The 26,940-nt window shown below is 40.2% G+C and overlaps 3 protein-coding genes and 2 long non-coding RNA genes across 5 annotated transcripts; 2 read left to right on the top strand and 3 right to left on the bottom strand.

Annotated features, from left to right (window-relative positions):
• Nucleotides 1-230: 230 nt before the first annotated feature.
• On the top strand, nucleotides 231-1,778 carry LOC148913722 (uncharacterized). The gene is made up of 4 exons (XM_089038645.1): nucleotides 231-1,225; nucleotides 1,326-1,397; nucleotides 1,465-1,615; nucleotides 1,690-1,778. The coding sequence occupies exons 1-4, from the start codon at nucleotides 860-862 to the stop codon at nucleotides 1,776-1,778; spliced, it is 678 nt and encodes a 225-aa protein (XP_088894771.1). The 5' UTR covers nucleotides 231-859.
• LOC116296298 (uncharacterized) lies at nucleotides 1,607-3,361 on the bottom strand. Its single transcript, XM_031704322.2, has 3 exons — nucleotides 2,724-3,361; nucleotides 2,521-2,612; nucleotides 1,607-2,340 (listed from the first exon to the last, which is right to left on the bottom strand). Exons 1-3 carry the CDS (start codon nucleotides 2,880-2,882, stop codon nucleotides 1,926-1,928), a joined length of 666 nt encoding a protein of 221 aa, XP_031560182.2. The 5' UTR covers nucleotides 2,883-3,361; the 3' UTR covers nucleotides 1,607-1,925.
• An 11,192-nt stretch (nucleotides 3,362-14,553) lies between these two features.
• LOC148913721 (uncharacterized) lies at nucleotides 14,554-15,631 on the bottom strand. The gene is made up of 2 exons (XR_016119053.1): nucleotides 15,539-15,631; nucleotides 14,554-15,213 (listed from the first exon to the last, which is right to left on the bottom strand). It is a non-coding gene; the product is annotated as an uncharacterized LOC148913721 (long non-coding RNA).
• A 1,348-nt stretch (nucleotides 15,632-16,979) lies between these two features.
• Nucleotides 16,980-19,328, top strand: LOC148913720 (uncharacterized). Its single transcript, XM_089035252.1, has 3 exons — nucleotides 16,980-18,213; nucleotides 18,290-18,550; nucleotides 18,648-19,328. Exons 1-3 carry the CDS (start codon nucleotides 17,963-17,965, stop codon nucleotides 18,838-18,840), a joined length of 705 nt encoding a protein of 234 aa, XP_088891378.1. The 5' UTR covers nucleotides 16,980-17,962; the 3' UTR covers nucleotides 18,841-19,328.
• A 3-nt stretch (nucleotides 19,329-19,331) lies between these two features.
• On the bottom strand, nucleotides 19,332-20,372 carry LOC148913719 (uncharacterized). The gene is made up of 3 exons (XR_016120714.1): nucleotides 20,231-20,372; nucleotides 20,097-20,124; nucleotides 19,332-19,401 (listed from the first exon to the last, which is right to left on the bottom strand). It is a non-coding gene; the product is annotated as an uncharacterized LOC148913719 (long non-coding RNA).
• Between the last annotated feature and the right edge of the window lie 6,568 nt (nucleotides 20,373-26,940).

The raw sequence follows: 26,940 nt of genomic DNA, 5'->3' as shown, positions 1-26,940 counted from the left end.
GCTAGGACTCGAGCTGGGACTCGATTTTTTACATTAGTATTTGGAAAACTGAAAGAATATAGTCTATCAAAAATCTATCATGCATTGCTCTGTGGCAATTTTTGGCTAATCCAAGCGCTCTTAATATAATGTGTACTTCTAGCAGAACATTAAACTTCGCCAGAAAACTCGAATCGACATGCGCAGTTGGAGCGTGGCACAATTTTTTCGGCTTGGATTTCACTCCCTCCTTGTAGAAAATGTATGGCGAATAATTATGAATCTCTTCGTGAATTAAAATATATGTATTTACACAAGCTACCGTGTATCTGGATAAGTTCTCATAAACGTAAAGTTTATTTAGAAGCTACTTATGGGACTTAACATAGTATTTTCGGTTCGGTTTTACGAATTTTGTAAACCAACAGTTTTTGACGCCATGTATAGGGTGTCACTTAGTGGAAGCGATGAATATACCTGCACTACATTTAAATTTTCTATCCCTATATGTGCGTACTAACCTTGCCGCATATGTATTTCACGAGTTGAAATAACAGACCATTGCTCAGCAAAATATTTTGATAAATTCCTCTCGATACAGGCTCGGTTTTTAAGATTTAAACTATGGCACAAATGACGTCTACACAAGTGCAATATCATCCATAGAAAGTGCTTTAGTTGATGTGAAAAGCGAGGAAAACTACTTGCTATCTTCTTTTTCGAAGCAGCCATCTTGAATAAATTGTGCTAGGCGTTCAAAATAAAGCCTAGAGAGACTGAACCCTAGTTTACCCATCTGACTTTGCAGTTTTAAAAAAAACCGCGAATCTTAGTGTGCCAAAATTATTGTGTTTGTAATAACTTCGGGAAATTTTTTGAAATGTCTGATGTATATAAAGGAAAAGAGTTGATTTCTCTCACTGAATGCCCCAACACAAAGCTCCACTATATTTTAATTGGTAACCTTATTGAAGATGCAATGCAGTGGGATGATAAGGAGAGTTTTCTCAGCCATGTGAGTGGAAAGCAAAAAATCCATCTTGACAAGCTCATCAATACCATCAATAGCTGTGGGGTTTCTTTCTCAGTCTGGGAAAAAAGAAATGCAGATGGAAAAGGATCGGGTACTTGGGATTGGACAAGTTTAATGGGGGATGACAGGAAGAAACTTATGAAAGATCTTCCCAGCAAATTGGAGACTGTAATACAACAGGATACTGCAAAAACAGTAGTAGAATTGTGGAAGGTACCCATGTTAATTCAAATTTCAATTTAAATCCAAGTTTAATCCAAACAATTGAAGCTAACAAAATATAATATAAAGTTATTTGCTGTATTTTTTATAGGAATTTGCCAATATGTACTTTGACTTCATTTCTTCCTTTGAACCAACTAACATTGATGAATACCGTCAAAAGGTAATTTGCAAATTACAAGATTCAAAATTTGTCTGCTATCCTAATGCTAAAGGAAATTTCTTTCTAGATGAAAAAATGGATTGACACCTTTGCTGAAGTGGGGCATAAAAGGATTGGATATGCCAGAGAACGTGTGACATGCTATATGCATGCAGCAGCATACCACATCCCACAAATGGTGAAGTTGCACAAAAATATAAAACAGTTCAGTGGCCAAGGTACAATTAACTGAAACATAACTACATTAAATTTTTAAGCACAAGTAATATAATGCTGATACATAAACTTGCAGGTGTGGAAAAAAACAATGATGATGCTCGGAAAATAATACAAAGAAAGAGCAATCACACTGATGACCCCGCTGAAATCTATGTTTATTAAGTGGAATGCAAATGAGGATGAGTCTGTATCTGATTTACAGACTTGAATATGATTAAGATTTTCTATTGTGCTTTGTTCATTGATTATTTATAATACAGTATTCATTTATGAATTCTTATTAAGAGATATAAGCTTAAAGGGTATAAGTTAATTATTAGAATCATCACCAAGAGCTACTTTTATGAAAGAAAAAGTCAATTTCTCCTGAAATGCTCTTGGTGTTGGATGGTGCCCTTCAAGTACACTATATTTTTTGGGTGACCGGGAGATATAAGATCTAACTTTCATGGGGTAAAAGACTTTTATCCCCTGGCCATGGGAATCTGCAGAGTAATCCCAAAACTCTGGAAAATACTTCCTTGGGAAAGCTGACTTTTCTAACAAGTGCCATCTCTCATGAAGTGTCCATTTTCCCTCAAAAAGGGATTTATAAACGTCTCCCCTGAATGAGATGGTTACTGGAAGCCTTGATTTTGATTTAAGGTGTTTCTCAACCGCAACCCTGAATGAAGTTACTTCTGAAAAAATGATAGTTTCCTCAATTACTGGATTATTGAAAAACCTGAAAAGGAAATCAATAAAATGCGATTAGTAAATGATGCACCTTTGACCACAGAAAACTTCCCCATTTTTTAAATATATTGTATATATAGTGGTGTTTTATTTTTGTATGCTGCTGAAATATTCAATACATAATAAAAGCTTAAATAACTTGTAAGCAGCAAAAATCAATAAATCATACCGGACACAATCAAGTGAAATATTTTCTTCTGGTTCCCAGGTGGAATCGAAAGGAGAATATCCCCGCCACAAAACTAAGTATTCAGTAGTCCCCTGTTAGCGAATAAAAATAGCACATAAGCAGAATTCTATAAGCACTACAATAAGTTTATTTATGAATTATGTATGCTTATCAATTACCAGAAACAAAGAAATTCAACTCACCGTAACATTTTCTCGCTTCGTGATGAGTCGCTCCACTTCCCATAGTCTCCCCTTTCCTTTGATTCTAGTAGTTTGAGACTTGGGAAGAATATCCGCAGAAGAAACATTGTTTAAAGTTGAATAAAACCCTTTTTCTCGTCTTTCGCGACCAGCCGCCATTTTGAATTCCGGTTGAATTCCTTAGATTATGCTAATTACTTCGAGCACATGAACCAATCAGGTATACGCTCAGACAATACGAGGATTGACAGATGATTTGATATAGCCGAGTGAACTTAAATAAGCACCTCCCACTATGATTCGAGTTTTCTGGCGATGACTGAGAAAAAACTTATATGAAATACCGAATTAACTGGGAAAAGCTTACCAAATGCAAAAAACTTCTAAAGTTTTTAAGGCAGACATGCAGTATAGGCCGATCTATGTTTATGTTTTTTCCTCATTAGCATAAACAATTTTCAAGCTACAAGCAAACCGACTCCAGAAATCGAAAGGGAATGTCTTATTTAGTAACTACTGAAAACCACACGACCATATACCTTTCTTTGTAAATCATACCGCTTTCAAAAACGATTTACTTCCAAAATTTTGAACATACTACTCTCAAATTTTCAGTAGTTACTAACTAAGACATAAATATAGTGAGAATTTTAGTTTTGGACGTTTCCGAATGTGATTTGGTTTGTTTGTTTAGCCTTAGACTACTGATGAAAACTAGAATCTCTGTGTTCCTCGATTACTTTACTAGTTCCTTACCTGGTCTGAAAAGAAACAGTACACAACCCCACGCTAGTTCTCTCGCAGCCATATTGATGATTTACTGATCCATTTCTTGGAATTGTGCTGGGTTTTTGATTTTGATTGATGGGGAAAGGTAGGGGGAGGGGGGGGGGAGGGGACGGGTTGGTAGGACGTTATTCATGTTATAAACAAAAACAATAATAATCGTAAGTTGCAATTTGGTTCAATTGTGCTGTACGTTTTTAGAGCTATAGTATCCATGAATTTTTGTAAATTGCTTCAAAGTAATTATTAAAAGAATATATATTGAATAATATATATTGAATGCGACATTCAAATTTGTACCACAAGAATCTAAAATTTGATACCACATTTATTAGCCGTTGGCCTAGGTTGGTTTCGCGCACATCATTTTGGATATCATAACTACTCATTCAAATTAAGCATTTTGTTTGTTAGTCGATATTTCGTAAATATAATACATGAATAAATATTTAAGCTGCTTTTCGAACTCGGAGGAAATTTGAATAGCGTTCCATTTGAAGCAAGACCGAAGCAACATTTTGACAGATCTATTCAAATTCATGCTTATCAGTTTCTAAAATTAGACGTCAATAACAAGCCACATGCTGCGCCCCCAAGGAGCAGCAGTAAGGCGGACTCGCGATCGATGTCGTATATTTGCGGGTTTAATCCGCGGAATTCCGAACGCGGGTACAGCAGACTTACGGGAATTTCCCGCGGTGTGTCCTTACTGCTGATGTGTTGGGTACCGCAAACGGAGGTTAAAATATCCTTTATATATAGATGGATACCATCAAAAGCATTAGAAATAAAACTGTGCGCAAGCTCAGAACTCAGGTGCTGGACCGCTTAGACGCCGACTTTGCCTTCACGACATTTATGGAGGGAGATACAGACGAGACGATGGACGAGGAAAGAGCAGAAAGGATAATCAATTTGATGCCCGAAGGTAATTACCTCCTGGAGTTGACGTTTATAAAGTATTTAGACGGCGACTGGATAATAGAAAAGGGCAGGAATCCAATACGGGCGTCTGGCAGGAAGGACCTGTTCGTTTTAAACAAGGACACGCGTCCTGGGGCGCTGGTGGGCATCGACATGTTGTTCTACGAAGTTGCTTACCCGGTCACCGTGGTTATTTACGGTGCGTATGAAATTAAGAACCCGGACGTTAAGAAGCTCAAACCAATGCGGCATCTGGGTAACTGCGTGGGTAAGTTAGTTAGAGAGTTCTTTGAGGATTCCTCTAGGGGAGGTAAGCTTACGTTGAAGAGAAGAGAAGCCATCAGGAAATGGGAGCATGCTACTCGTAGGGCAGGAGCCACCATTGAAAACATCAAGAAGTTAGAGGTTGCTTTAGAAAGGCGCATACACGTGAAAGACATCACCGACGGCTTCATTTACTCCGGGACGCACAAGTATGGGGGCCGGGGTGCGCCTATCGTAATTTACCAGCATAACGCACATGCGTGGAGGGAGTTAAGGTTCCCAAAGAAGAAAGAGACGCGCGTTTACAAGGAGTCGCCGCTTGCAGAACTAATGCACGGGAATTCTATTTGGTTAATGGATGCGGAGGGAAGTCAATTTATGACCCAAGATGGTACTTTGTATCGTCCTGAAGTGGAACAGCTGCGCATTCAAAGCGCCTGTGAGACTTTAGGAGAAGACTTCTCCGACGAAGTGCTTAGCAGTCGCAGTTTGGACTTCTTAGCCGCAAAGAAAAGAAACGGTTGGAAATCCACGCCGGAGGAGTTCAAAGACATAGCTAAAGCTTGCGTAGAACACGGCCACGGCGGTCTGTGGAACATGGAATACGATGAAGACGAATACGTGTCGTTGGATATGAAACACTGTTACCCCGCAAGCTTCAAAGGCCTGGGGGATTGTAAGGAATATTATGATAGATACGGGCATCCAGACTCGCAATTCTTTCGTGTTGCGTTGGATGGTCACTACGACGCCCCAGCAACGGGGTTTGTACGGTTGACCACCTGGAAATTAGCAGCGGGTCTGCACCCCATAATCTATGCGTGGTATGGGAAGCACCTGCAGGAGAAAGAATGGATACCGGTGCCCCTATTGAAGTTCTTTGAAGAGCGCAAACTTTTAAAATACACAGCGCATGAAGCCATACTTTGTCACAGCGCCTTCACGCAATGGTTACCGGAGCATAACCCCACAGCGCGTGTGGTCATAGGTAAATTCACGCAGGGCGCTAAGGAGGGTGAAAAACATATGCAGCGACGCCTAATAACGGACGCCGGCGAGTTAAGCTTCCTCATAAAACGTGCGCATGACAAAGGAACGATGGTGTCTGTAGAGAAATGGGACTACCTTGTCGACGATAAACTACACGAATGGAATGCGCTGTGTTATTACCAGGACCATCGACCGCAGTATTACCATCTGCGTGCCAGCATGCTCGCATATGCGCACATTAACCTATTAGCGATGCTGTTAAGATTTGACAAAGAAGATATCCCCCGCGTAGCCACGGATTCCTTATACGTGAAACCGCACGTGTTGGAAAAGATGAAGGAATTCTACACTGCCGATGAACTTGCAGAAAGTGGCCAATGGCGCGTCAAAGATGAGGAGATAAGGTCTTGGAGGGCACGTGTAGAATATCACGGAGAACACACCCGCGGTTCCATTACGCCTACCAAAGAGCCTCTACCTACAGTTGCGGACCCTATTTCCTACCAACGCTTCTCTTACCTCTATGGTACCGGCGGCAGCGGTAAAACTACGCGCGTGTTAGAACTCTTTCCTAAGATAAAGGTGCTAACGCCAACACATCGTTTGGAAAGAGAACTCTGCGAAATGGGCCACGACGCTCAAACGTACCACAGCTTCTTCCGTTGGAATGGCCAAAAGTGGGTACCAGAAGCCATCCACGACATACCTCCGGTGATACTTTGGGATGAGATTTGCACCGTGCCTTTGGAAATCCTGCAGGAGTTCGTAGAATTCCTCCGTGGAAAGTGTCAAGTAATATTCGCCGGAGATCCCTGCCAGCCTCCTCCAATAGCCGGAGAGATGCCCCACGAATGGCTGAAAGATTTCGTAGACCATGCGGAGGAAATTAACACCGACTACCGCAGTAAGGATCAAATAAGAAACCTGAAAGCGGAATTGAGGGGCCTCAGTGACGCCGAGCAATGCAAAACACTGCGCAAACGCGTACGAGGGAAGAAATACGAGGACTTTCTATACGCCTGGCACCCTAAGGATCTGGTGCTGAGCAGCAAACGCGCAGCACAGTCTCGCATACAAAAGGATTTGCTAAATATACACCGAGAGCGCTTCCCTACGCATCCCGTACCTGTTTGCTACAAACCCCACGACACCCGCATGCAAAAAAGAGACGTCTGGGTACCTGGTACTGACATCCAACTGCAGAACGCGGTAACGCATGATAAAGCCTGGGTACCTATAGAAAAGGTGGAAAGAATTACCTCCCATCCAGATTGGCGCTTGGGTTACTGCATGACAGTCCACAGCGCGCAAGGGCTTACCATAAAAGAAACCTTATGGATCATAGACCAGCGGCTGTGTTGGAGCAACCTTATCTACACCGCCGTAAGCCGTGTGGAGTATGCCAAACAGTTGAAAAGAGCCTGGGGTCCGCAACTGCGTTACGATAAGACGCCAGAAGACATAGCTAAGGAGAACATTGCTAAGAAACTCCTTCGCTACAAGCGGCATGACGAAGAAAAAAATATGACGTTCGACCTATGCGTGGACGACGTCTATAAGAAAGGGGCGCGGTGTGCCAAATGTAACATACCTCTACTATGGAGGTTTGACCCAAATGATGATCAGCAGTTCTCCGTGGATCGTATAAATAATAAACGCGGGCATTGCAGAGGTAACGTAAGACTGACATGCCTAGAGTGCAATCGGGCGCGCGGTGCTGCGCTACTCTGAGTCTTTAGGAACTATGAGCAGCTCTTCCATGACAAATCCACGACTTGGGCCATTTAGGTAATACAACACGGGTTGCCCTTCCTTGGTGACGGACTTTGAAATCTCATACGTTTCCAAAGACCAGTTAGGATCCGTGGCTCTCTTACTGCCACCTTCGAGTTCCCCCGGCTGATAAAGGTATCTGACCACTATGTCGCGGGGGAGCTTTTTTCCCTTCAGTCCGACCGCCCTTGAACTTCTGACGTAGGACTTGTGCTCCACGTGTTTCTTTTTTATGGCATCCTTGGGTTTTATTCCCGTAGCCCTGGCCGCCTCGTTGTTCAAAGCCGCGACGACCTGGGGGAGCCGCTGAGTCCATTCCCTGTTGCGTTTGGAGGGATCTTCCAGCTCTTTCCAATACTGGTATCCAAAGAGACGCTCGGCCAAGGTCTTATTAAATCTTTCGACAATGCTCTGACCCCTGCGGTACTCTGCTTCGGCTCTCCTAATTTTAGTGTCGTGGTCTTTCAGGGTTTTGGTAACCACGCCCATGAACTCCGTCCCCGCATCCACTTGCAGCAGCTTGGGCCATTTCAAGACGCGCTTATAAATCCTACCTAGGGCTTCTGCGACTTCCCCAGAATCCTTGCTGGTTATGGGTTCGGCGTCTTTGTATCTGCTTGCGATATCGACTACGGTCAAAGCGTACCTATAGGTCTTTTTTCTCACCTTGTCGTGCGGTAAGAAAAGCAAATCTGCCTGATGAACTTCATTGGGGGTATTTACGGTGAAGCTGGGCCTGGGAATGTACTTAGGCACGGGAAGATAAACTTGCCAGATGGTTTGTTTTCTTAGCCAGTTCTTAGCCGTTTCATCTGATACCCTGGCCGCGGTAGCTAGTTTCTTAATAGCTGACGCTCCTTTCCAATAGCCTTCGGGCCCATAGTAAATCCTTTTGAGTTTGTCCTCTACGCGGCCCATTATATGAATTCCAGGACGAGATTGATCTTACGTCCGTTAAAATCCACCGTCTTTCCGTCCACCTTTAGTAGAGTGTACAGAATCCCATTGTTTCGGCAACCACTTTCGGCTACCTTTTTTTGTGTTCCAAAAGATGTGCATTGCTGTCCCAAAAGATGTGCATTGCTGTCCCGAAAGATGTGCATTGCTGTCCCAAAAGATGTACATCCGTGTCCCCAAAAGAGTGTATGCGTGTTCCAAAAGAGTGTATGCGTGTTCCAAAAGATACCAATCCGTGTTCCAAAAGAGTGTATGCGTGTTCCAAAAGATACCAATCCGTGTCCCCAAAAGAGTGTATGCGTGTTCCAAAAAGATGTGCGTTGGTTTGCGCAAAGAGTCTCAAATCCTGATCTTATTTTTCTTGTTGTTTGTTAGGGATCAACAATACCTCAACAAAACAACAAGAATAATAGGAACCCCTTTGGAAGGAGGTTGCAGGATAAGAATAGGAACCCATTCTAAAAGAACAGCGTATCGTCACTACCTTTTTTGTGTCGTAGCAAAGTACGACTTGCGCAAAGAGTCTCAAAATACGACTTTATTTTTCTTGTTGTTTGTTAGGCACCAACAACAAAACAACACGAAATACGAAGACCTACTTTGGAAGGCCCTTGCAATGTCCAAAAGAAGGCCTTCGAAGACCCTACGTGGACACATGCACCAATCTATCCTTTCTTTTGTTTGCGGCCGCCAGACTGGCGCATTCCTGGCTGCGACATCCCCCATAGTAGTAGCCAAAAACCTTCTGCTCCTAGATATAGACATGGACTCCCAAAAGAGTATTTCGGTTACATTGCAAGAAATGGGCATACGTGCAAAGAGCAGAGTGTTGGCGCATTTGCTGCTGGACAATGCATGCGACGGGAACTTGCTGCCGGACATATCCAAATGCGACTACCTACGCAACAACGAAGGTACTACCAGTTTGCAGCCGCTGGAAGGATTGCCGCCATTCGTAGACGACATATTCGTATATGGTTTCGTTGCGGAAGAGAATTTGTATGGCAAGAAGCTGCTCTGCAGAAATGCAAAGACAATAGTTGCGCAGATATCTACGGCAGCAACAGTGGCATTTGGTGGGTTTCTGCCCACGAGTATCGTACATACCTGCAAGCAGGGAAAGATCGTAGAAAACATCGCAAAGATAGAAGAGCGCTCCAATGCCAAAGGCAAATGGTATGGAATACACAACACAGATCCTGCTGGATACTTCGTGGCCAAAGTAGACACTTCGGAGCTGCAAATAGAAGATGTCGGGGAAAACGTACGCAAATTCTCCATGGCTTTGTATGGGCAAGGATATGGCATCTACTCCGTGGACTACACACAGGATTTCTCCGGTACTTTGGACCGCAAGGCATTGGTGCGCAGACTGCGGCAAATGGGCTACAAAGAACAAGGAGAAGTTGGTTGACGCGAAGGTACCATTTTGGACAACACGCATGCCGTCGGGAACCATGTTTGTACTTGGATGGAAGACGGAAAGAGAACCAAAATATACAACAAGATAGTGTCCAACTTCGAGGCCGGAGAAGTGCAAAACCCAGTAGGAGCAAAGTTGGCAGAGTACGTGGATTGCCCCAACGACCATTTGCGTAGAACATTCCTACGCCCAGACGTGCAAAAAAGAGGATGCACCAGAGTGGAAATATCCATCTATGGCAAAGATTTCTCCAAATCCCACACCAACGCCATCGCGGAAACACTAGAACCTTTGCAGGACATATTCGTAGTACAGCCGCCAAAGAATATGTGGTTGGCACTTGCGGAACATTTGGACAGGTGCTTGTGCATTTGCTGCGAAGAGACGAAAGAAATATTCCTAGCTTGGTACTGTAATTTGGAAACCAGACGCATAGCCGGAGTGCGAGTTCGTGGCAACGACAAATGGGAACAATGTGTACTTTGGACCCTTGCAGAGTTTGGCCTGCGCAAATGCCCCATATTTCGCATAGATGTGCTTGGTATGGAACCTGTGGAAATAGCTCCGCTGCGCTGCTACACAAAAAACTCGCCTACGGTATTGGCGGAGTCCAAATTCCCCACCCGAGTGCATACAAATGCCCCTGCCATTGCCACAATGCTGCCTCCGACGGAACACGTAGAGTGGATATGGCGTACGAAGAAGGCGCAAAGAATAGGAGTAGAAAAGAGTCTCTTCGGAATACTGGAAGTACCTACGGACCGCAGGATATCCTTTCTGTCCAAAAGAAAACGACAACAAAGATTGGAAGACATACGAGACGATTTGGAAGGCGACGAGTGGGTAGAAGCCACGCAGAGATACCACGCAGAGCTGTCGGAACAAAAGCAGAACATCCTGCGGCAAAAAGAAGAAGACAGGCGAAAGATAGAAGAAGAGTTGGAAAAGTACGAAAAGCTGTTGGATAGGATTTCCAAAAGAACAGACAATCTGCGTAGATTGTTCTTTGGAAAAGAAAGCTCGTTTGGTCCAGATACGCCCAGAGCCAAAGTGCATAGGATGGACCAAATACCCGCAGGAGACTACAAAATACTAGGATATGCGATCCCCAGAGACTTGGATGCTGGCTGGTCGGCAAGGGGGCACCGAGTAGTATTGCGGAGGAATAGAGAAACGTCTGTGGCATGGGCCACGGAAGCCCTATTGGAGGCATTTGCAGCTGGAAAGTTCGAAGCCAACGGCAACATACACACTGCCATACCAGGAGAAGAAATATTGCTAGAGTGGAAAAATGGCATAGCAACTGTCTTCGTACCGGAAGGACCAGGCTTAGACACATACCACGAGTTGGCCAGAAAAATAGACCACAAAATGCCGCAGAATCCAGGAAAGCTACTTGAAGTTCCAGCGCCACCGAACAAAGAATGTACGCAGGCTTTGCGCATGCAGCCGGGCGAATACCAATGCTGGCGCTACGCAAAAGCCACATACAGAAAAAAAGAAAGGACAATACTGTTCCTTTCCGAGCTATGTTCGGAGTGCGTATTGGAGGGCTGCACGGTAGAACATGCAACCACTCCGGTCTGGGGACACTTCTTGGACGAGCAAAAGATAGACTGGACATCTCCAGCGCCTTTGTATTGCAAAATAGGCAGAGAAAAGACTACTAAAGCAAAGAAGAAAGACAGAATAGTGCACGTCTCCGCAAAGGGTGTCGATCTGGTAGACGCCCTTTCTACTCCATCTCCGGAATCTTAGAAGGCCTCTGTGGCCGTTCGTAGTAGACAACCTTTTCCACTGGTTGCTGCATGCGCGCCCAAAGCAATGCTCCAATGCCAAAGATGGCAAATACTATATTCCCGGCTATTTGCCAGTCTATCTTCGTGGATATTTCCTCCACTTCGTCCTCTAGGTTTTCCTCGCTGTAGTAGCCATCCTCGTCGCTACCAGGTGGTTGTATCTTGGACGACAGCTCCGTACGAAGCTTTTCTAGATCGTCCACGCGGTCTAGCAATTTTTTTTTTTGTGGTTGCAAGTTCGGCCAGCAATTCCTCCTTTGCTTTTCCTAGGTCGTCCAAAACAATGGCAAAGGAATCCTGCACCTCTAGAAAATGTTTCTGCAGATCTGTCGTAGGTGGCGTTTCTGGAATTGCAGGCGTCGCATTGTTTTCCTGCTCTATCCTGCGTATTTTGGGTATTCCTATACCATACTTCTTGGCTACCTTTTGTAGCCCCATTCCATTCTTTCGGTCTTCCAAAAGGTCTGCGATCTCCTCTTTGGATAGTATCTTTGGCGTGGCCATATATATCTACAACCCCATGTTTTTTGTGTCTAGACACCTATGGATCCATGGACAAACACTATGGATCCATATGGTAGATACCTGTTTGTCCACAGATATAGCATGTATTTGTACATAGCTACGGGTATAGCTGCATACATGCTGGGAAAGCAGCGGACAATACAAATACTTTTGGAAATCTTGGAAGGTCTCTACCGAGCGCAAAAGACAATACGAGGAATTCGCATACCAGGCTATGTGGCGACTTTGGCACAACTACCACGGCGTCGATAGGGGCGGTGGTTTGCAGCCCCTCTTTTGGGACACGCATACGCATCTTTTGGGACACGCATACGCATCTTTTGGATCTGCATCTTTTGGAACACAAAAAAAGGTAGCCGAAAGTGGTTGCCGAAACAATGGGATTCTGTACACTCTACTATAATAACCAGCGGCTGTACCCAGATCGCGCAAGACCCCCTGTAGGGCCTTTAACCTACCTCCGAAACCCCAGGGGGGGCTGGGGTTTTTCGATATGTCATTTTTGGTCGTGTACCCGCGTCGCGCGCCCCCCTTACTGCTGCTAAAGGTCATTTCTCCTCGAATATAATTTGACAATTGAAATAATTTTTTAACATTTGAAGAAGCGCCAAAAGCTGGTACGGTTTTCGAATTACAATTTTGTGTTTAAAAGAAAAGAAGAAAAAAAAGATAAATTTCAACTTGTCGCATGCAACGTCATCTATCTGAGCATGAAGCCAAAGTTGTTATGGTTGGCAGCGTCGGATTAATATTTATTAAGATTCAGAATCATTTCTGATAGAAGGTTACCCTGCGAGCAGAGTCTCCTTTTAATTCCTCACCGGGCGAGAGAAGGAAAGGAGACTCTGCAGAAATTGTGTATTTCTTTTGTAGTGCCTTTTTCCAAGAATCTGGATAATGAGATGCATAATTTCAGGTTTCATACTGGTTTAAACTGGTTTTGATTGTTAGTCGATATTTCGTAAATATAATACATGAATAAATATTTAAGCTGCTTTTCGAACTCGGAGGAAATTTGAATAGCGTTCCATTTGAAGCAAGACCGAAGCAACATTTTGACAGATCTATTCAAATTCATGCTTATCAGTTTCTAAAATTAGACGTCAATAACAAGCCACATGCTGCGCCCCCAAGGTCATTTCTCCTCGAATATAATTTGACAATTGAAATAATTTTTTAACATTTGAAGAAGCGCCAAAAGCTGGTACGGTTTTCGAATTACAATTTTGTGTTTAAAAGAAAAGAAGAAAAAAAAGATAAATTTCAACTTGTCGCATGCAACGTCATCTATCTGAGCATGAAGCCAAAGTTGTTATGGTTGGCAGCGTCGGATTAATATTCATTAAGATTCAGAATCATTTCTGATAGAAGGTTACCCTGCGAGCAGAATCTCCTTTTAATTCCTCTCCGGGCGAGAGAAGGAAAGGAGACTCTGCAGAAATTGTGTATTTCTTTTGTAGTGCCTTTTTCCAAGAATCTGGATAATGAGATGCATAATTCCAGGTTTCATACTGGTTTAAACTGGTTTTGATGCGCAAGTGTGCATTAAAAAATATGGCCGATGACCAAAATTGAGCCCGTATCGTATGTCAAATTGTAATTTCGAAAGCGAAAGAAAGCGATCTAAATCACGTTTTATCAAATAAAAACCACCAACCAACTACTCATCAAAAGAAATCACTAGAGCGTTCTATGGATGTCAAAGACGCGTTTGTTTCGTATCCGACAGGTCATGCAAAGTCACTTATTTTCCAGCTTGTAACTCCGATCAGAGTTAGAACTCTGCTCCGATGATCAAACATCTTCAAGAAATCGACCCAAACACTAGTCGATACCCTAAAAAATCCTCTTTTGGTGGTAATAACTCCAGGCAACAATGAGCGACCAAATTTCCGCTTGTGAAAATTTAGTGCTCTCAGCTGCTAAGCTTGATGAAATTAAGTAGTAAAAGAAATCATCTTTCACTGAGGTCACGACTGTAAAAACGTGTTTTGTTTTGAAGCAGCAATCGTGTTCGGACAGGAACCGGAAACTATTTATAAAACGAGTAAGCTTGTGAACGAGTTAGTTTCTTAGCAACCGCTGCGCCTGCTCAAATAACATTCTACACGATTTCTGCAGAGTCTCCTTTCCTTCTCTCGCCCGTTGAGGAGTTAAAAGGAAACTCTACTCGCAGGGTAGGGGGAGGTCAAACAGGTCATATTCGTAGAGGGACCCTCTATTTTCCATTTTTCTATTTTCGGCTTCCCTTCCCCAGCCCCATTCCCCAGGAACTTTTGACTCGTAACCAATCTTCCTCGGTCAATCGAAATTGATACACAGACGGACAGCGACTAAGGGAAATATAGGGACTTAGCTCGCAGTCTATAATTTTTAGGATTCGTACATAAAACCATATGTTCTGTTTATTTCTCAGCCTGAAATATAAACAAAGTGGTGCACTAAGAGTGTTTTATAACAATAAAATGCCTATTTTAATGTATTTTCATATATGGAGAGGTTATAGCGAAATAAAAAGGTTTATATTTAGTGCGTGTTTCTTGGAAACATATTGTCTTCCTTGGAATTAGTTTGTGAAATTGAATATTCGGAAATTTAGACAAGGCATTTGCACAATAGGCATCTAGTGGAGGAAAACACAAAGAGCTCCGGACCAGGCAAATTATGTACAAACAACATAAATATAACATCCGATCATATTTCGCAAAGGTATATTCCATAAATCTTCTTTGCGATTCGCTGCAGGAGAGATCTTTTTTAGTAACCCACAAGCCATATCAAGATAACAAATCCTGTTATTTCGTTTCTTTTTTCGTCAATTGGCTGGCTTGTAGGTGAGTTGAAGGGTAGGTAGGTCTGGTAGTTCATCTTATAAAATATCTGGAAGACTCTCATATATTGGTTCAGGATTGCTGGCAGATTCTTGATTTCGCAACGTTTTAAGTTCAGCATATTCCGTAGAGTTGTATGGAAGAGGAAGAATGACGCTTGGTGTTGTTGCACTTGATTTGATCTCTTCAAGTTCAGCATAAACGATCTGGCCAGGACGCTAGCAATAACATAGGATAACATTTAAACATTCTGTTAAAGAGCACTTTCTTCGTGGCTCCCTTTCATTTTTGCTCCGCACGGCAGGCAGGCAGGCAGGCAGGGAGGCAGGCAGGCAGGGAGGCAGGCAGGCAGGGAGGCAGGCAGGCAGGGAGGCAGGCAGGCAGGGAGGCAGGCAAGGAGGCAGGCAAGGAGGCAGGTAAACAACAAGTCCCAAATAAATAGAATATATCTCCCTTTCACGGCTACTAGCCAGCAGCCTAGAGACCTATAGACGTTTATAATGTGATAATAAATATAACAATAAATGCTGCCTTTGCACCTACCTTTTTATTTGTCTTATCTACCTGGGCATATATAGGCATGTTATAATCTCGTCTGTCTGTCCTTTTCTTAGACCTATCGATTTGGGCGTATATTGGAATAGAGATTTCCGATTTAGCGGATTAGCGACAGTATATTCCACGCTCATTAATCCACCCGGAATATAGCCTGAGTATCAGGTCTTCCGAGGGGGAGGGGGAGAGAAGGGAAGGAAGCCGGCTCTCTCTTTCCCCTCTCCCGGAGAGCCTGATACTCATGCTACCCAGAATATAGGTTAACTCAGTAAATGTTTTGTTTTCTATTGCTTAACGAGCACTATTTTTTTACTTAATATTCTGAACTGGTACTGTTTTATATGACCTTTTTGAACTAAAATATGGTTTGTTGATATGAGTACACAATCAGTCTATACTCAACAAACAAATAAACAAATAATTTTTGCTGACGAACATGTATTATATCAACTAAAATTGTTAAGGCCGATTTACACGGTACAACGTTTGCTTACGAGTGTCGCATGCAATCTGCTTACGCCATCCTTACAACACGGCTACCACTGAGGATTTTAAGACATGATTTAAAACCCTACAACAATCGCATACGACAGTGATAGCCATGTTGTAAGGATGGCGTAAGCAGATTGCATGCGACACTCGTAAGCAAACGTTGTACCGTGTAAATCGGCCTTCATACTTCAGTGTTCTCAAATCTACAAGGAAAAATCCAAGTTACACTTGTAAGCAAAGTCTTTGGAAAGAAAGAGGTTGACGAAACGTTATCAAAGTTTCTCGAATATTCCACAAATTGTATCGTTAGGGGGAAATCAGTCTGTAAAGAAACGAGTTGATATTCTCTTTCCTACAGTCCTCTAAGAATTAGTCTCCTTCGATTTGCATGAAATCCACAGGTTGCTACTACGATGGGTTGGAACGGTCTCATGTGACGAAAGATGTCTGAGGAAGCCGAATATACTTTAAGAGAACCAATAGTGTGCTCCACTCGGATACGAAGTGATCTCAGGGCCCTGTTAGCATCTCGCTGTCTTCTGTTGTGGGCAATACGTCTTGGTGTAATGAGAGGAGGGCGGTTAGCATATCCCCCATCAGCAAGCAGCCTTGCTCGTTGTGGAAGATTTCTTATTCTCCTGTGTCCTATAGCAGGAAGTCGTCTGAATGTTTCTGCATCTTTCATACGCCCCGGAAAACTGAAAAATGTATGCATTTATCTTTCAGTAGTAAACAAATGTGTCAGGGTAAATCATATCGTTATGACCATCATAATCATTCATTCATTCACTCATCCATCCATCCATCCATCCATCCATCCACCCACCCACCCACCCATCCATCCATCCATCCATCCATTCATTCATTCATTACTATCTTAAACCTAGACAAGTCTACAAACTTACCCAGCTACAAGTAGTACTATCAATCCGTCTGTATCGATTACTATTTGCGTACTTATAAAGTGGTATTTCTTGTCGCCTCTATAAAACTCTGCTTGTCTTGGGCCAGATGGTCTTTGAATTCTGTGTGTCGTGGCGTCTATCATACCTACAGCGTTTGAAAAATGTGGCAGAGTGTCCAGAAAATTACTCCAAACCCTTAGAGAGTGCCATGTGATAAAATTTTGATAGCGGACAAACAGAATTGGAACGATATGATAGATTTCTTCAGCAACGGTACTTTTGCTTATTCTAAAGATGAATGCGAGGACGTACAGTTTCGGGTATTGCCTTAGCCACATAACAACCATGAGGACTCTGTTTGTGACGTCAAGTTTGCAAGCTCTTCGTCTATTAGTTGCTGGTACTCGAGGTGTATGTCTTGGAAGAGTAACGTCTACGGCTATTCTTCGTATAATAGCATCAAAGGATTCAGGTGTTTCCCCGGTCATGTACCAAAAAAACGCGTGGGTAGCTCCGTACTGAACGATAAATATCGATGCCATTGTTTTGGCGGTGAAGAAGCTGATTGCCAAGAAGTCGGGCTAAGAGGTTAAATCTCCCTGTTGGTACTATAGAGACCAGCATAAGAAGTGCTATGAGCAGATTCCCTATAACATGGGTAGGAAATAGAGGAACTAGGCGTGGTGATCTTTGGAGCACAAGTTTTACAACTGTAACCACAGACAACAGCGTCATCACAACAAAGGTTGGGAAAGGAGGAACATCCATTACTTGTTTTGAACTTAATAAATACCTATAAACTTTTACAAAGGCGAAGATATGCAAATAATTTGCTACAACTTGTCAAAGCGTGCGTGCACTTAGAATGTATGCATTATTATTAACATAATTAGGAAACAAAACACAAACACAATTAGGAAACACAAGAAGGTTGATAACATTCACGCTTAGCGCACGTGGGCACGTTTGCTAGCAAGGCACTCTTTTCATCATTCGTACAAGAACATTGAACACGATGGAAAACGGGAAAAAACAAAGAAAAGCAAGAAGAAATTATACAGAACTGGAGGATATTCTCATTCTTCAGGCTGTAAATACATGTGGGAGAGAGTGGAAAAGCGTGTTGAGCTACATGAGACGACACGCAGAAGTGATGGGAGAAGCAGGAGACCAGTATTTGGTCGAGGATAAGTCCGCTTGCAAGGCTTTACAAGAGCGCCTAAGAAAACGAGCTTCTAAACTGCTCAACAACGCTCTACTTACAAGGTACAATCAATGATTAAACAGGTGCAAAGTGCTTTCCGTAAGTTAAGAGGATAATAATATAAAATTATTCTTATAGGAATGACGATACCACGTCAACAGACAAAACGCAGCGGGAAACACCATCAACATCAAAAATAATTGATGATGAATACGAGTCTTCTCAATCTAGCAGCGAGAAAAGTGCTAAACAAGAAATTGCAGAAATTTGTAAGGCTATTAATACTAGGGAAACGAAGTATGTGGTTGACGTGGATGACAAAAACCTACAGCATGACGACTCGACAGAAATTCTCAAGAAGATCAACAATAGAAGGGAACTTGAGAAAGAGGAAGATAGGTAATTTGATAATAATTTAATATTTTGTAATAATTTGTGCTCAAATTCTTAGATATGGCTTGTAAAACGTGGTTTTCATGTGTTGTTTTTATCTTAGGAAAAGAACTTCAGTGAAGCCGGAGAACAAGTCTAGCAAAAGACAAAAAGTGACGAGAGAGGATAGACTTGACCGCTTGCTGGATGCAATCCCTGGTGTTCTCGAGTCAACTCAAACTGCTGCTCGAGAGCATAAGAAAGCTTTGGCAAGCTGGAGGACTATTCATGGTTTGGTGTCTTCTGACGAAGACTAGAATATTTATTTGTCTTTTGTGGCAGTTACGTTTTGTACGTATATATGACATGCTAACATGATATCTGTCTGATGAAGACTAGAATATTTATTTGTCTTAATTGTAGCAATTACGTTTTGTATCTGTCTGATGAAGAATGGAATATTCAGTATTATTGTCTTGTAGCTGACTACAAATTATTAAAATAGTTTTCTTGTCATTAAGTGGAAAGTCAGACTCATTTCTTGGTAGCTACGATTAACATGCAGTGAAGCTCGGGGCCCAGAGATTGAGAGGTCCTTCAGGATAAAGAGGATAGGGATGCTCGTTGACGAGAAATCGGGGAAAAAAATACCCTATATAAATACAAAGACGATTCAGAAGTTAGTTTGATTTAGTTTACGGCACCTATTTAACGGTTTGACTGAATTCACAACGCATCAGCTACACGATGTACCTATTCCGTTAGTATATGCCTATTCCGCCTATAATCCGCTAAATCGGAAATCTCTAATGCTTTTGACTTCGGCATAGGTTACGGTATTTGATGCCTCAGGAAGAATATATTGGAGAGACGTACTACTGAACAACAACAACAACAAAAAGCATTAGGTTATATACTTAGATAAGGGATTCATTTTTGATTATCAGTCAGCTTCATAAAAATGCGTATAGATATTGGAACCAAATGTCTTATGCTAGCATGTATGATAAAGTCAGGTCACTGTACGTATTTTACTTATATTCCAACAGCGAAGCGACCAAAACGACTTCTTATGGCATGAAACTTCATTGCATTGCCTATAGAATTGCAGATTCAATGGTTCCGACTCAAACAATGGCGAATCCATCACCATTGCATCAGATTTTTTTTCTTTCCCCGCAGCGGAATTGAAAAATGGTCTAACTGATAACTAGATAGGAATTGTTCTAAAAAGTCTTACAAGGAATTATTTTATTTTGACTAAACATTAAACAATAGAAATAATTTATGATTAGTTTTCTTAAAAACTAATATTAAAATAATTATTTTTTTTAAACTAATATTAAAATATTCAAGCTATTTTGTTGATCTGGGAGTCAGTGGAGCACATGACCAATGTTACTACTACACTTGTTAAGTAACTTGCTTTTCATGCATGTTAAGTTATTTCCTGTTTCAGGTTCTCCCAAAAGCAATTTTTTTATATTTCTATGTAAAACAAATAAAATAAGGAATGCAAGTCGATTGTAACATTTGCCTCTGATATTAGTTTTAAAACATTTTTTGCTCTTACTTGTCATCACGGGCATCTGTCTCGTTTTCTATAAAAAAAAGTTTGTAACAAACAATTAATGTTACGTTGTCAAGGAGAAAAAAAAACAATTTTAATTTTCTTTGAACTATGTAATGTCTTTTAAAATTACTGACCTTTATTGATTGTTTGCTTGCAGCGATTTCTGAGTACGATTATCACGGTTACCGTTAGAGCGATGGGTAATAGCACACCAAAAACACATAGCAAGACGACGCTCTTTTGATTTAGTATTTTGTAGTTTGTTTTTTCTTGACCAATTTCTTCTGCTGTCTTATTGAAGGACGACAAAAGTTGATAACGTTAGAGGTATTGTGACCACAGTAATCATAATAATAATAATAATAATAATAATAATAATAGATATAAACTATTTATTCTTTATTTACCGAGGGTAGCACCAAATAGCAATATGCTAACAAACCTGTGGCCCTCTAATATATTAAACTATGAAGATATGTGTAACAATAAAAAATAAAATTATAACTACAAGATAAAAACCCGTACACTAAAAAATAAATTATAACTATTAGTTAGTAATTATTATTGAATGAAAAAAAATAGTAACTGTAAAATAATATCTAAAAATAACTATAAAAAAACAATAATAGAATTTACTAAATTATACTATAAAATTATTTAAAGTATTTTGATTTTCTAAGAAATAATTTCTTAAAGAGCTTTTAAAGGTAGTCAAAGAGTAAATCTGTGAAACTTTAGTAACACTAAATAGCACAATTTCATGCAAATTCCATTGTCTTCTATTGTTTAATTAGCACTATTTTGTACTATTTAGTCATTAGCGCTTCACAGGATATTTGATTACACTCTAGTAGTAGTAGTAGTAGTAGTAGTAGTAGTAGTAGTAGTAGTAGTAGTAGTAGTAGTAGTAGTAGTAGTAGTAGTAGTAGTAGTAGTAGTAGTAGTAGTAGTAGTAGTAGTAGTAGTAGTAGTAGTAGTACTAGTAGTAGTAGTAGTACTAGTAGTAGTAGTAGTAGTAGTAGTAGTACTAGTAGTGGATCACTCAAGGATGCTGGTCTTCGAGGCATTCTTATCGTAGACGTAGCACGACATCGTAGTCGTAGCACGACGCCTACGACCCACGATGGGGACGTGGGAGTCGTGGATCGTGGCATCGTAGGATCGTAGCGTAGGTAGGATTGTGGGAGTCGTGGAATCGTGGGATTCGTAGGATTCGTGGAATCGAGGGAATCGTAGTCAATATTAGTTTTTCATTCTTTTTTTAATTTCTAAACCGGGAATCCTGTTTGTTCATTGTGTACTTTAAAATGCACAGTCTCTACACACATTGAACTTGATAAATTTGCAATGCATGTTTGTTTTTTTTCATTTCTTTTCAGAAGTTTCAGCCACAATTGAACCTATATCTTGACACAACATATAATACGATAAATATCAGTATATTTGTAAACACGCTCCTCTCCATGCCTTTATCGTAAACCGACTTATGCATCGGACTTACTGCATTATAGTCCGACAAGAAAAGATTCAAGGTATCAGTACTGCGCGCAGTTTGTAATGTCAATCGAGCTGTGCATACCCGAGTATTAGTTGTATGGTGGATGTGAATTGTCTGCAAGTTTTGATCAGTTTCTCAACTCCTTATATGATGGCTTGTTGGAATCGAACCAACGTTTCTGAATGGATCAGAAACAACCATTAACCATTTTTTGGAGTGTAGTGCATGCCAATCAGTTGTATGTCATTTGTTTGAAGAGGTGCGTGGGTCCTGTAGTTTTTCTGTGAATATATATATATATAACTGAACTGTAACAAATTTCTATTTACAAACTGGAACAAATAAAACGTTAAATGGAGGATGACCTTTTTGCCCTTTCTCCAGGAAGAGTCTTACAAGTTTGCTCCAATCTTGTAATTAAAGGCGGTGTAACGTGGGACAAATTGCAACTTAATTTTATTTGCGCATCATTATGGCCCATTTTCTAATTATCGTTATCTTACGAGTATTTGAAGGTAGTTGAGCTCTAAAGCGTCTTTGCAACCCGAGGGGTATTGGAACAATGCTTAAAGGTATCTTATTATTTTAACAACAACGTTACGCAAAAACAGCGTTGCAAGTTGTCCTCGTGAAGCACCGTCTTCATAGTGATGCACTATAGTTATTACACAGGCCCGTTAGTATAACAATAACTAATAGCTGCAAAAAAGTTGTAAAGTAGCTCATCACCAGTTCCATTCCATTCCCTCCACATTCTCTCATTCAAATAGGTCTGCAGTTTTTCTCTTGAAATTCCCTTCCGCTCTTTCTGCTTAAGCTTCAATTGATTCCATTTGGATTCAATTCCCTGCGTGTGTACCCCGGTCACGGGATCAACAAAATTCAGGGAGTGATTTACCACTCTGTGAGTGGCTACTTGCTGGGGAAGGAATCTTCCTATCTGGTCGTAGGCACTATAGTCGTCGGTGTGCAGCACACTGTTCGGCCGGAGACACCTGCCAAGTATCGGCAGAAGGGTATCTCTATTTCTTCTTTCCACTACTTCGTAGTAACCTCTGGCTGGCTGATATTCGGTGGTTATCACTCCGGACACCCATATTTCTTGAGTGCGCCTTCCCCTGTTGTACTATAAAACGCAATATAATTAAAGATAAATTTCTAAAGTCATTTGCACATTATCTAAGGGTATGTTGAGATTTTCAATGAAAAGAGAAGAGATGCATTAAATTGGCCGCGATAATAAACGTTTCTTATCGTTTCACGATATCCGCGAGGTAAATCAAACCCGTGTTTTACAAAAACAGTGAATGTATACGATGAAATGATACGATACTCATCTGTCATGGTAAACCTGTCCCATGCATCAATTCTCCCGGTATATAATACTTTGAACAATCACATTGCTTGTACCCGGCATTATGTGACGTGGGATGATGATAGAGTTTTTTTTTTTTATTCAAACACGTGTTTTAATTTTTCTCTTTTTCTGAAAGCGGATAATTTGTTGATTTTATATGTATATATATATATATTTACACATATTACGAGCCTGCATGACATCTTTCTTTTTTTATTCGGTTTCCGTATCATGTCGCTGCAATAATCTCTCTATACATTTCCCCAAACTAATGTATAATAATCGAAAACTGTTATTTATTAGTCACCCACTAAGGAATTATCGTACATAATGGTATAAGTCTTAATCGTCTTTGATCTTTTACCCGTATTGCTCGCAAAAAAAAAATTTAAAAATATTACCTTGCGCTTGTGGTTGAATTTGCTTTCGTCGCATTGCACCACGCAGTTCGGGCCGCCAAAAGGAAGGAAGGAAGCGTATTGTTCTATCGAATTTGAACACACGCCGTCCAAAAGTCCAAAAAATTTTGTTACCACGTTGCGACTTAGGCGAAGGGCACTTGCTGTTTGCGTGCGACTGTTTCCTTGGCACCAGAAGAAAATCATCATGATGGCATCTCCCAATGGTATTTTTGGAATCAGTGCAAAAATACTATTGCATCTGATGGAACGCTTTTTTTGACATCTGTTGCACTTCCTGAAAATAGAATAACGATTGTGAAGAGGTGTGAAAAAACATCATGAATAAATTGAAATAGACCTATTCAGCGTCCTTGACAACGCGTTGTCAAGGACGTTGAAATGAGTCTACAGCTGTTATTACAGTTGCATGGAACTTATAGGGTTGTTAAAAATATCCTTTAAAAGATGATTTTGGCTGCACTTCCGAATAGTGTATTTAGGTTTACTGAAATGGTCACTTTGCAATTCAAGACGGCTTCCGAAAACATAAGGCGAAACTGACAATGACTGTCTATTCACGCTTCATCTATCTGCTCATCAAAATAACTCCCTTAACAATCTAACCATTGCATTACGTTTGGCGCTCATTTCCTAGTTGACTTTTCCCTGCAGCAGCTTAATATTCATTTCTTAAGTCTTAGATAAAGTTATCAAAAGGTTTTTCCATTCTTGAATAAAAATAACTATTTCGGAAATCAGCAAACCATAATTGATAAAGCAACGTTTAACCGTAATTAGTCTCCCAAAGTACTTAATATTTTATGTCTAAAATTATATAAGTTAAAAAGCTGTATACAGCGGCTGCGTAAAAATCTTACTTTTGAAATCAAACGAAAGAGCAGTTATCAATAAGAAAATTCCTTTTTCTGCTTATAAGAAACAAAACTTGATAGACTCCCACTATACTCACCAAACATAGCCATCAATGTGCGTTTCATTTCTGCGAATCATCGGCATGTTGTGATTACAGTCACCACAAAAAAGAGGATCAGCAAGAAGAGCTCTTCTCTGTAACCAGCGGATAACATTTTTTTTTTTATCTCTGTTTAACTTCGGAAAAGTAGTCAAGGTTCATAATTCGTGAAGTAGATGAATACGCAAAGCAGTTTAAAGATGAATGGCTAATAACTGACTAACCGTCATGCTTTGGGGAAATTTTCACATTTGTAATTCAAACCAATCAAGTGATTTTTGTTTGGTCGAATGACATTCCGTTAGTAAAAAACAGTTATTTTTTTCTCTCTCTAGTGGATAGAGAGAGAAATCAAATTTGGCATAAAATTAGATATCAATAAAAGGAGCTCATTTAAGTTTCAAGTTTGCTCATTGAATAGTGGCGTATTTCATTTTCTTTTTTCGTATAGCTTCAATCCTGTTGTGGTAATTAGCCGAATGAGAACCAATGCCAATGGGCACTCTTTAATTATAAACCCTTACAGTAATCTGCCTTGACATATTGACTATATATTTTATTCGTTTTGGAGGTGTGTCTAGCAATCTAACAGATCACGTGATCAAAGACAGTTTTCATATCCCTTTATATCTCGTCTATTATTGCACAAAATCTAATGCAATGTATTATAGAAGGCATTAACCTTAAAACATTAAAGCAGTTTATTTTCATTTTCTAGCTTGATGAATCGGAACGCAGACCAGACAAACGCATGATTTTTTCGTTGTATAGGTGTAAATAAATGTTGTTGTATTTTTTATTCTTCTCACCATCACAAGCTTCAAGATAGGGTCGGTAACTTTGGATGAGAGATGGTATGAAATGGATGGAGGGGGGGAGGGGTATGACGAATTTTTAGATTTAGGGGATCTTTTTTTGAAGCTCGTTATTAAGAGGGGAGGAAAGTATAACAATTTTTTTTTACATTTATATATATATTTGAAGGCAAATACATTTCTCAGTTAATTGTGTGCCTTTCGAAAGTAAAACATTGAAAACAATATATTAAAAATCAGAAAAGAGTGCACGAATTTATAATTGATTGGAATAATTATGAATATAATCAAGATCACAACTGAACTATTATCAAACAACACAGAAAGAGAGCTTGTTTTCTAAACTTGGATTGTTAAAATAAAGAGAAACGGCCATAGGACTACCACCCCTACAGGACCGTATGATTAGATTAATTCCCGCAATGAGCAAACTCGATATCGGAAGGATGCGGGGAGGAGTCATTGTTTTTGTATTTTTTTTATTAAAATGAGGATGATCATATTTTCACTTTTTGAGAGAGGGGGGAGTTGAATTTCATTCTCATTATCACGGATTTCGTATCATTTTTGTTCTCCTTTCTTTTTTTTTTTTTTTTCTTTTTTTTTTTTTTCGATTTTTAAACTCTTTTTTACTTGTTATAGTGTTATTGATCGAAATTAAAGATTTTTGTCTCTCCGATTAGTAGGGCACTTGTGCCCGGCTAGAAGAAATAGAGAGAGTAATAAAGTTATTATTATTATTATTATTATTATTACTATTATTATTATTATTACTAATAAATTCATTATCAAATAATAAATTCATATATATAATAATAATATATAATAATAATATATAATATATAACAATAATATATAGTAATCCAAAACGACCAAAGTTGTTCAGTCCAGCACACAGTTATTATATATGACAAGGACACCGACGAACTTCTGAGTATCAATCATATACTGAGTATTTATAATAAAGGTTTGTGCATTTATGGATTTTGGTTTGTAAAACTGGAACTACGAGAAAATACTTTTCACGCGACAGCACTTTTTTTCGCTTTTAAACTACTTTTAAAAAGTAAAGCAGAATATTTGGTCTGTAAAAAAAACACTTATAACACCACAGCGCGCGAAGGGTTGGCCAGCTTTAACTAAATGTGATTAAAAAGAATGCCGTATAAACGTTGACAACAGAAATGCCTAAAAGCATTTGAAACAGAAATGTTAATAACCGCCGCTTAAGATCAATGCATCAAAGCACAACGTATGGAAACTGCAATCAACTTCAAGTAACAATTCATCAAACTGATATCACGATGTCTAGAACTTGCTAAAATATATAGAATTGACAAAGTCGCCACTACTGGAACCTGTGGAAACTGTGTAACATTGCGACATTAAAGTAAATGAACGAACAGTTTAATACTGAGAACGAACAAGTTAAGATTTTATTGGTCAATTAACTGTCCAGACATATTGAAGTGGCAAAGGAAAAAAAGAAACATGTTTGCCGATATAGACATGTCATTTCCCGGGAAAGAACACATCAAAAAAACTACTGAAAAAAATACTCGACTCTGATTGCCTGATCGAGAGCAGTGCAAATTCCTTCCTCATTCAGTCTACTCTTAATATGACAGTTTTACAAGAGTTGATTCAAAGTACTTAAAACATAATAGAGTTCAACAGGTTGGAAATGTGCAAAATGTTGTTTCGATGCATATTATTTGTGAGTTTAAGAGCGTCGGATAAAAAGGAAAAAAGGGAACAAATTGCAGGGAGGGAATTGTTAACAAGAAATGGAAATACAAA

This window comes from Actinia tenebrosa, unplaced genomic scaffold (genome assembly GCF_029948245.1).
Source record: "Actinia tenebrosa isolate PJP-AT-01 unplaced genomic scaffold, QUT_ActTen_1.0 PGA_scaffold0__85_contigs__length_37466705, whole genome shotgun sequence".
Taxonomy (NCBI): domain Eukaryota; kingdom Metazoa; phylum Cnidaria; class Anthozoa; order Actiniaria; family Actiniidae; genus Actinia; species Actinia tenebrosa.
The sequence above is the reverse complement of the archived record's forward strand: the minus strand, read 5'-3'. Positions and strand labels throughout refer to the sequence as shown.

Excerpts from the sequence above, each read along its gene's own strand:
- LOC148913722 (XM_089038645.1), top strand. The coding sequence starts at position 860 with ATGTCTGATGTATATAAAGGAAAAGAGTTGATTTCTCTCACTGAATGC. Across the intron at positions 1,226-1,325 it reads CAGTAGTAGAATTGTGGAAG|GAATTTGCCAATATGTACTT; the intron begins GTACCCATGTTA and ends TATTTTTTATAG. Across the intron at positions 1,616-1,689 it reads AAAACAGTTCAGTGGCCAAG|GTGTGGAAAAAAACAATGAT; the intron begins GTACAATTAACT and ends ATAAACTTGCAG.
- LOC116296298 (XM_031704322.2), bottom strand. The coding sequence starts at position 2,882 with ATGGCGGCTGGTCGCGAAAGACGAGAAAAAGGGTTTTATTCAACTTTA. Across the intron at positions 2,613-2,723 it reads CGAAGCGAGAAAATGTTACG|GGGACTACTGAATACTTAGT; the intron begins GTGAGTTGAATT and ends ATTCGCTAACAG. Across the intron at positions 2,341-2,520 it reads ATTTCACTTGATTGTGTCCG|GTTTTTCAATAATCCAGTAA; the intron begins GTATGATTTATT and ends TTTCCTTTTCAG.
- LOC148913720 (XM_089035252.1), top strand. The coding sequence starts at position 17,963 with ATGGAAAACGGGAAAAAACAAAGAAAAGCAAGAAGAAATTATACAGAA. Across the intron at positions 18,214-18,289 it reads AACAACGCTCTACTTACAAG|GAATGACGATACCACGTCAA; the intron begins GTACAATCAATG and ends TTATTCTTATAG. Across the intron at positions 18,551-18,647 it reads CTTGAGAAAGAGGAAGATAG|GAAAAGAACTTCAGTGAAGC; the intron begins GTAATTTGATAA and ends TTTTTATCTTAG.